The sequence below is a fragment of the Apteryx mantelli genome, chromosome Z, assembly GCF_036417845.1.
Source record: "Apteryx mantelli isolate bAptMan1 chromosome Z, bAptMan1.hap1, whole genome shotgun sequence".
Lineage (NCBI taxonomy): Eukaryota > Metazoa > Chordata > Aves > Apterygiformes > Apterygidae > Apteryx > Apteryx mantelli.
In genome coordinates this window covers 13,734,403-13,743,706 of record NC_090020.1, presented here as the reverse complement: position 1 = coordinate 13,743,706, position 9,304 = coordinate 13,734,403, and the positions used below count along the sequence as shown (strand labels likewise).

The 9,304-nt window shown below is 53.8% G+C and overlaps 1 protein-coding gene across 2 annotated transcripts; it reads left to right on the top strand.

Moving 5' to 3' along the window:
• The first annotated feature begins 4,685 nt into the window (after positions 1-4,685).
• Positions 4,686-8,869, top strand: KLF4 (KLF transcription factor 4). Of its 2 annotated transcripts, none has more exons than XM_067315392.1 (4): positions 4,686-4,691; positions 4,787-4,904; positions 5,020-6,187; positions 7,809-8,869. In XM_067315392.1, the coding sequence occupies exons 1-4, from the start codon at positions 4,687-4,689 to the stop codon at positions 7,982-7,984; spliced, it is 1,467 nt and encodes a 488-aa protein (XP_067171493.1). In that variant the 5' UTR covers position 4,686; the 3' UTR covers positions 7,985-8,869. The 2 variants fall into 2 exon arrangements, with proteins under 2 accessions (XP_067171493.1, XP_067171494.1); XM_067315393.1 differs by lacking the exon at positions 4,686-4,691 and having other exon boundaries at positions 4,772-4,904; positions 5,020-5,926; positions 6,023-6,187.
• The last annotated feature ends 435 nt before the right edge of the window (positions 8,870-9,304 follow it).

The window sequence follows — 9,304 nt, the reverse complement described above, 5'->3', positions numbered from 1 at the left end:
GGAGAGAGGGCTTGCAAAATCCACTGGCGGTGAAAGCCAAGTTCCCCTTGGTGGGTGCTGAGACCTGCGAGACCAGATCAATTTCTGCAGTATTAGAGCTTCCTTATGAGCAACAAGCTGCTAGTTCTTACACACATAAAGAAACACCAAACAACGATGCAAGCGTGTCATCTTCCTGAGTCTGCAGACAAGCCTGCCAAAGTCTTACTGCTGCTGTCAGCTTCAGCAAGCACCAGAAAACTGAAACAAGTGAGGTTACCTATTACCACCACTCCTCCTCAGAACTACGCAGGTAAGAGAGAAATAAATGAATTTTATACAGGTGCTGCCTGGGAAAGTTCTAGGAAGTAGAATCTTTACTAAGATTCATAATTTGTATTAATTGAGATTGCTAACTAAAGGTTACTGGTTAAAAGGGGAGGCAGACTGAAGAAGAAGAGCTCAGGGTGGGGAAGGTGGGGAGATCTCTTCCACACACATTTCCACAGCAATCAAAGGGGCCTGGGAGGTGGGGTGGGAACGAGAGAGAAACCCCTTCTCACAGCAGAAAAAAGGTTCTTCCAGGGAGACAGAGAAGTCAGAGATTTCTCTTTCTTTCCAGAGACTAGTGAACAGCAGTGTCTTAAACGTGCCAGACAGCCCATAAGGGAAGAATCTGAATCCCCAAAGAGCGTTCAGAGAGGTAAACTTGGTAGTAGTCCCAATACCTAGCTTTTTCTTCAGAGCTAACTCCACAGAAGAACTTGGGCTTCTCACTCGTACATCATCCTATATCCTCCAGGATACATCAATTCCATCTCCTATCTACAGGGATGATCCTCTGGTTAGCAAACAGCTGGTAATTTTTCAAGTTTTCTTGTTTTGCTCCAACTCCTTCATTGGTTCTGGAAAAAAAAAAAAAAACCAAACACAATGAATCAGCCTCATGCATGCAAAAAAAAGAATCACAAGCAAACAAACCAGGATTCATCCCCTTCACTGTGTGAGAGGGACTTTACTTGCAGGGACTTTAAGAAGGATGCTTGTTGTTGAGTCCTTGTTTGCACCGGTCCCACTGTGGGAGCCACTTCCATAAGTCATTGTTAGAACTTTGGGGAACATCTGAATCCCAAGATGGGGCAAACCCATTAAAACAGCTCTGGAAACACCTCAGAGACGGGTGCTGATAACCACCTCTGCAACGCTGCCTCTGACAGGTGACCAAAACCACAGACCCTTGCTACGGGGTGTTTCCCTCTCCACGCTCCCCCACGGCTCTGGGATGGTAGCAGGACATGTCGCTGGATCTCTCTGACCCATCTCTCGTAGGAAAGTGAACTAACTGGAGCTATTAACAAGATTTTTCCAAAAGCAGGTGACAGCAGATGTGACCGCAGGCACTGCTGCCTCTCTGAGCACACACCCCTGTGATCTGGAGCCTAAGCACATATATGCGCTTGCCACTGCTTGAAACCTGCCTGGAATTGCACATAGGCAGTCTTCAGAAAAGTGCCCTTTGCACCGTATTAATAATCAGTGAGTATAACTGACAACCAAAAGCGGTTTTATTTCTATTTTTGAAAAAAATAAGGTAACCCACACTTGCAAAGGGGGGGGGGGAAGGGGGGGGAGAAGCTCAGAAGTATTTTATGAAGAGTATATAACACATGCTGGAAAACAGACCTCAAAAGACAGGTCCTCCCTGGGCACAGTCCAGGAAAGCGTTTCGGTGCCTGTGGCCCTGGGCTGTCTCACCCACCCACCCACCGCGGCGTGCAGAGGCCCCGCAGGAGGGGAGCGGGGCCTGAAAAACCCTCGCCGCTGCACGTCCACGTGCTGCAGGGCGCCGTGCACGGCGGCAGCGGCAGCAGCGCAAGGGGCCTCTCTGGCCCTCCCGCTGCCTCTGCGGTGGAAGTCCGGGAATTCGGGTGGTTCTTCTGCTATTTTGTGCCCGCGGAGAGTGGGGTCCTGGGGGGGCCCTGGCCGGCGTCTACCTGCTGCAGGCAGGGATAACGGCGCGCAGTGCCCAGGCTGCGGCAGAGCCTTCCTCCCAGACGGTCGTCCCCGGCTCCCTCCGCTCCCTCCTGCACAACCAAACCGGAGGGCACAGGCGGCACGTCGAAAACCCGGTTCCAAACTGAGGCTTCAAAACAAACATATCAAGATAAGCAGGTTGTTCTTTGTTTCAAGCACAATCAATTCTTTTTTTTCTTTTTTTTTTTGCTGGTGGTGGTGGTGTTCCCCATGCTGGATGCCGTTTCCTTGCAACCAACTCTCTCCGCAAATGCCTACTGCAGATTAGCTGCACTCTTTCATCCCCTTTCCCTTTTTTTCCTGTCTTTGCAGAGTTTACGTCCTCAGGTGAATGCGGCTCCCGCAGTAACATGCGGTGGACAGGGAAGAAGCCGTCTCCCTGCCGGGGAGGGAGGGAAACGCATGAGCGCCTCAGCCGTCCCGTCCCGCGCGGCTGGTGCTGCAGCCGGCTGCTTTCTGTCCAGGCGCTGCATAATCTGGAAAAATGTCACCGCACGTCCTGAGGCGAGAGGGACACAAGCTCTCCGCAGCTTTCTGCCTGGGATTAAGCAATCCCCACAGCCAGCTTTGAACAGCGTGGAGACACGCTGCGTTCTGACTTAGTGGAAGGAAAGTTTCAGGGGAAAAAAAAAAAAGGGCATGGCGGGGGAAATTTTGGGAAAATTGAGAGTAAGAGGAATGATCGGCTGGCCGGAGGAGGCATATTAATACAAATCTGGTTTAAGAGAACATGATTTAAGTGTTATGCAGGCTGGGAATATGCATGGGCTGTAAGTAGTCCTGAGCTCAGTTCATTTCAGGACCATTAAATCACATTGGCTTTCATCTAAGGAAGGGAAAAAAAAAAAACTTACAGCTAGCGCTTAATTAGCGAAAAAGAACGTGTTGACCTCCGCGCAGGATGTTGGGAAGCAGGTGCCGTTCCACTTACCGACGCTCACAAACTTTCTTGAGCGCCCCAGCAACATTTGCACCATTAAAAACCACGACTCAGGTGTAAGTGCACCCCCCCCCTTTTTTTTTAAATGAACGTTCACAAGGTTTCTCCAAGACTAAGCTAGGAGGGTTTTAGGTTTGAACCTAAAAGCATCACTCTTGTGTTTGGATGCTATCTCATGAAGCAGCTGCCCAAGGGACTGAGGGAAGGAGCCCTGGAGAAAACCAAAGGCAGGAACGGCCGATGTAAGGACGCTTGTCGCATCCCTGCATGTGTAATCAGGAGTACTCATATTTTCCCTTTATCAGGCATATTCGAACATCCTCCCTAGTGTTTCCCCTTCCTCTCTCCACGTCCATCCCTGCTCCACCAGTGGTCCCGGTACATCTGCCAAGAAATGGACTTTGCGCAGAAAAAAAAGAAATCCATTTTCTGGTGCCAAAGCTATTAATAATTAACATTTATAGCGTAAAACTGGTAAGACCAGTTTGCTAAAATAAAGCCGGGCAACTTTATTGTTATTTTAGCGTTTAGCGCAGCCCCGGGGGCGCGCGTTTGCGGGCCGCGCCGGGCCCGGGGCCGGCGGGAGGCGTCGGCTCGACACCGCCCCCTGGAGGCAGCGCGCACCGCGGTTCCGTCATTTTGGGAGGTTTTGGGGGAAGATTTGCAGTATTGCACCGAGAGCGAGGTGCACCGAGCACCTGCCCCCCGCCAGCCACCCGGCGGGAGCCGCGGGACCCCGCGCAAAAGCGCCCGCGCCGCCACCGAGCCGCGCTTTTGCAAAAAAAAAAAAAAAAAAAAGAAGAAAAAGAAAAAAGAAAGAAAGAAAAAGAAAAAGAAAAAGAAAAAGGCTTATCATTTTCGCGCATTGTTTTTCTTTGCAGGCGTTTGTGTTTGGATAGGGATCGTGGTCCAAAGCGGGAAAATAACGTGCTTTTTTTTCCAGTACCCCCGGGAATGGGAGGCGCGGAGGGGGAAGGGGGGGGGGTCCCGCCGCGGCTCCCCCCGAGGCGCGCGCGTCTCCGCGGCGCGCGGGCATCCCCGGGGCCCCCCCCGCCTGACGTCACGGGGCGCGCGCGCCCCCCTCCCCCCGCCAGCCGCCCCACCTGCGTCACGCCTCGCGCGGCGGCGGCGGCAAGGCGTGCGCGGGCGGGGCGGGGCGGGGTGGGGCGGGGCGCGGGGGGCGGGGCGGGCGCGCCCTCCCCCTCCCCTCGGCCGCGCGCGCCCCCTCCGCACGTGTCAGTTTGTTTTCGCCGTCGCCCCGGCGACGGTGGGCGGGGCGCCGCGATGTGAGGTTATAAGAGGGGCGGCGGCGGCGGGCGGCGGTTAGTGCCGAGCGGGGCGCGGCGGCGGCAGCGGCGGCAGCGGCGGCAGCGGCAGCAGCGCGGGCCGGCCGCTCCCTCCCTCCCGCCGGCACCTCCGCGCCCTCCGTCCGTGCCGCCCGGCTCCCCCATGGCCGCGGCGCCCGCGGCGGCTCCCCGGGAAGCCTGTCGCGCCGCCGCCCCGCCGGTGCCGCGTTGCCGGGCGGCGGCCGCAGCCTCCCCGCGGCGCTGCTAACAGCGGGGCGCGGAGTCCCCGCTGCTTTTTTTTTTTTTGCTTTTTTTTTTTAATTATCGTTACTTTTAACGAAGCGCGGAGCTGAGAGGCGGCGCGGCCCGACGGACGGCGGCACCGCTCCCGGCGCGCATCCCTCGAGGGCGGCAGCGGCGGCAGCGGCGGCAGCGGCGGCGGCGCGGATGCGGTGGGTGCGCGGCGCGGGGCGGCCCCCTCCCGGCGCCCGCGGTGCCGCTGCCGCCGCCGCCGCCGCCTGACGGCCCGCTCTGGTCCCGCCCGCAGGCAGCCCCCCGGCGAGTGCGAGATGGCGCTCAGCGGCACGCTCCTCCCCTCCATCGCCACCTTCGCGGCGGGCGCCGCGGGCCGCGACAAAGCCCCGCGGCCCGCGGGCGCCGGCAACGTGAGTAGCCCGGGCGCGGCGCGGCGGGCGGGGGGGCGGCGGCGGGCGGCGGCGCGGCGCGGGCGGCGGCGGCGCGGGGCCCGGGCGCGGGCTGAGCGGTGCCGTCTCCCCGCAGAGGTGGCGGGAGGAGCTGTCGCAGCTGAAGCGGCTGCCGCCGGCGCTGGCGGCGCGGCCCTTCGAGGCGCCGCCGCCGGAGCTGGAGGGCCCGGCCGGCCTCGGCCCCCGCCGCGACGCCGAGGAGTTCAACGAGCTGCTGGACTTCGACTTCATCCTCTCCAACTCCCTCATGCACCAGGAGCCCGCCGCCGCCACCGTGGTGGTGGCCCCCGCCGCCACCGCCGCCCCGGCCCCTGCCGCCAGCCCTGCCGCCGCCGGCTTTGCCTACCCGCTGCCCCGCGCCGAGCCCGGCGGCCTCCTCTACGGCGGCGGCGGCGGCGGTGGCAGCCGCGACGGGGCGCCTGCCGCCCCCTTCAACCTGGCCGACATCACCGACGTGTCCCCCTCGGGAGGCTTCGTGGCCGAGCTCATGCGGCCCGACCTGGACCCGGTGTACATGCCGGCGCCGGCGGCCCTGCCGCCCCTGGGCAGCCTGCAGGGCAAGTTCGTGGTGAAGGCCATGGGTGACTACAGCCACGTCAGTGTGAGCCCCAAGAGCGGCCCCCCCGCGGCCCCGCCGCCCGGCTCTGACGGCCCCGTGGGCCCCTACAGCCCCCTGCCACGAATGTGCCCCAAAATCAAGCAGGAGGCCGCCCCGCCGTGCACCTTGGCCCCGCCGCCACCGCCGCCACATGGGGGCGGCCCCCGAGGAGCCCCCCAGCACGACTTCTCCTTGGGCCGCCCGCTGCCCGCCCGGACTACCCCCTCCCTGGGACCCGAGGAGATGCTGAGCAGCAGAGACTGTCTCCCCGCCGCCCCGGGGCTGAGCCACCCGCCACTGCCGCTGCCACCAGGGTACCCGCCGGCTCCTGGCTACCCAGCTTTCCTGCCCGAGCAGCTGCCTCCCAGCACGCTCCAGTACCAAGGTCAGTCTGTCTGTCCGAGCGGTTTCGGCGGGCCGGCCGAGGCAGCCGGTTCGGCACCGGGGCTGGCGGTACTCACTCCACCTTTTCTCCCTCTAGAGCTGATGCCGCCAGGGGGTTGCCTGCCAGAGGAGACCAAGCCCAAGAGGGGACGCCGGTCGTGGCCTCGGAAAAGGACGGCCACGCACACGTGTGACTATGCGGGCTGTGGCAAAACCTACACCAAGAGCTCTCATCTCAAGGCGCATTTGAGAACCCACACAGGTGAGACCCAGTGCGCGGGGTAGGCAGGTTGCCCTGGCATGGGAGGGACGGGGTGAGCGCTGCTCAGATGAAGAGGGGCAGGGGGAGCACAGGGAGAAGGCCAGGAGTAGCAAGTCCTAACCTTTCTCTGCTGGGTTTCTGTTTGGGTGCAAACTAATTTCACTTTCTGGTTTGTTTTTTTTTCCTTTGGCTACATTAAGTCCTGTGCAGTCTTTGCTTCTTGGCTCAGCATTTTACTTAATGGTTCAGAATGACTCAGATGTGGGAGAAGGTGGGTTTCTTGCTGAGGCACAGCATGTTTGCTCCTCTCTTGCTTTGTGGCTAGCTAATTAGCAGGTAGTTGGAAGTCAACTGGGATTTGTTTCTCTAGATGGTATTGGCCCACTTCTGAGAAAGGAGCAGACCTCTGTCTAAATCTCACTTTCTTTGCTCTTGGTTAAACGCTTCCTGCTGTGCGCCCCCCCCCCCCGTCTTGGCTTGTTCTAGTGCAAGAAATTGTGTAGCTGACATGCCCTCAGCTATAACAGCTCACCAAAGTCTTGACAGCTCTGCAAGCTGCTCTTCCCTTCCAGAGGAAACAGTGATAGTCTCTTTGCGAATGCGGCTTTCGGTTGCCTCTGTGGCATGGACAGAGTGCCCAGCCCTCTCAGGGGAGCACACCTTCCCCTTAGTTAGCACCGAAGGAGACCAAGTTTAGAAGTTCATTGGCTGTTGCTAGAATTCAGATAAAATCTGCCACATTTAAGCCCAAGTTTAAACTTTCACCTTGCCATTCAGTGCTGTGCTGCAATAACTGTGCTTGTGAAAACAGGTACATGATATACAGTTTCACCAATGCTGACATTCGGTAAGAGTGATTAAAGAACCTGAGAATCTACATAATTCAAAACCCAGGATTGTGTATTTGGTTCAAAACTTTTTCCCAAAGAGGAGACGGGAAGGGGAGAAGTGATAGCGTAGTGGTTAGGCTACGTCTTCAGTTAATGCCAGCAGGAGCAGAACTGAACTAATAAACAGAGCTTCCCGCCTGTCCCGAGCCAGTCCATACTGTCTCCCATATATGTAGGGCTGGGAGTGTATAATTGTTAGGGAAACTCGTCTTGCAGTCAACAGCAGTTTTGCTTTAGTGAAGACAGTAAGATTGAGTTCTTAATTTAATCAAGTAGAGCTAATGAAAACAGTTTCCAGCTGGTTTTTAATTCTTGAAACCTACAATTATCTAAATCCATTATGTCTGCTGAGCTATTTCTGTTGATATTTGGTTGTATAACATTAGCCAGCAAAAACACGCACTCTTCTATTATCTGAACTCTTGCATTCTGGAGCGTTGTGCACAAGACAAACAGTGGAAATAAGCATTTTACTGAAAACTTCAGTAACATCGATGTTTCATAATACCTGCAGCATTATCTTGAAAAGACTGTCTTATTCTGCTAGTCTCTAATTTGTTTCTAACTGCTTCAGGATCTTGATTGCATTTTCTCTGACTTGACCCAGGACCAAGTCTGTTAGTGCTTCTTGAAAGCAAGGCTTTAGAAGGGGGGAGGGGGGGTTGAACAAAGGTACGTGCACATCCTCAGAATACCTAACTGACCTGTTTCCTTTTTATTTTTTTTTTAAGGTGAGAAACCTTATCACTGTGACTGGGAAGGCTGTGGATGGAAATTTGCCCGGTCCGATGAACTTACTCGTCATTACAGAAAGCACACAGGCCACCGCCCTTTCCAGTGTCAGCGGTGTGACAGAGCATTTTCCAGGTCGGACCACCTCGCCTTACATATGAAGAGGCACTTTTAATTGGAAGCAGTGGATCTTTCCCAAACTGCCGTAGAGATTCAGTATTTACAGCACAAGGACTGTCTTCCGCAAGAAGGGGGAACCCAGTTTAAGCACTACAGAGAATCATGGTGAAGTCTTCCAAAGAGTGGAAATAGGGATAATTGCATATGAACATTGGAACTTTTTTAATATATATTAAAAAAACCATTGGGGATAAATGACTGGATCTTCTATCATTCCATCTGTAAATCCAACTTGAATTATTTCTGGACTACAAAATGCCAAGGAGTGACTGGAAGTCACGGATATCAGGGTTAAACAGACTGTGTGTAGGAGGGAGGGTGGGGATATTACATAGGGAAATAACATTCCCTTAAATTTTCTTTCAATGCAATATTAGATGTAAATGTCATCTTGTATTTTCCTTTTTTTCCTTCTAAAAGCCATTACCATGTTAAAAGAGGAGGAAAATTCAGGTACAGAACTATGTTTTTAAAGCCTATGTCATGGTGCTTAGTGACTGTTGGTTCTAGAGGTACCAAAAACAGGAAGCCAAAGTTCTCAAACTGCTGCATATCTGACAAGGAAATATTTTTGTCTTCCGATCTCCAGTTATGACCTAAATCAGGTAGATAAACCTGGTTTATTTTTTAAAGAAAATAACCTTATGCAGACAGTCTGTAATGCACTGTGGTTTCGATGTGCAATAGTTTGTACAATGGTTTATTCCCAAATATGCCTTAAGCAGAACAAATGTTTTCTATATAGTTCTTTACATAATAAATATGTAATATAAATTTAAGCAAACTTCTATTTTGTATATTTGTAAACTACAAAGTAAAAATGAGCATTTTGTTGGAGTTTGTATTTTGCATATTCAAGCTGAAAATAAGTTTTAAATAAACCCATAGTATTTTATCTGAATGGCTATTCTAATTTTCTTCTGTGCATAGATATGCCCAAAGAAACCTTATTTTTAAATATTTGTTAGTGGCTGAGTTTCCCAAGAAGGGACTTGTAGGCTGAAGATTCCAAAAGATTAGGACTGTGTACTTTCACTGTTGATGCAGAGCATAGTTTGAGGGGAAAAGTGTACTGAGTAGTTTTTGCTCTGAATATCAAATTGCCACTTACCTCACCTGCATCATGAAACCATCATTTGCCCTTTTTAAGGTAACTCATTTGGAATTATTTGTCAGAGGAAGTGTACCCCTTGAACATATTAGACTTTGTATTTTCAAAAAATTCTAAGTCTAGAAATCTTTTTGTAGAGGGCCAATCCACTTGGCCTTTTCAGGATGAATGATTTTTGCCTTTTTTTTTTTAGCTCCTCAGATA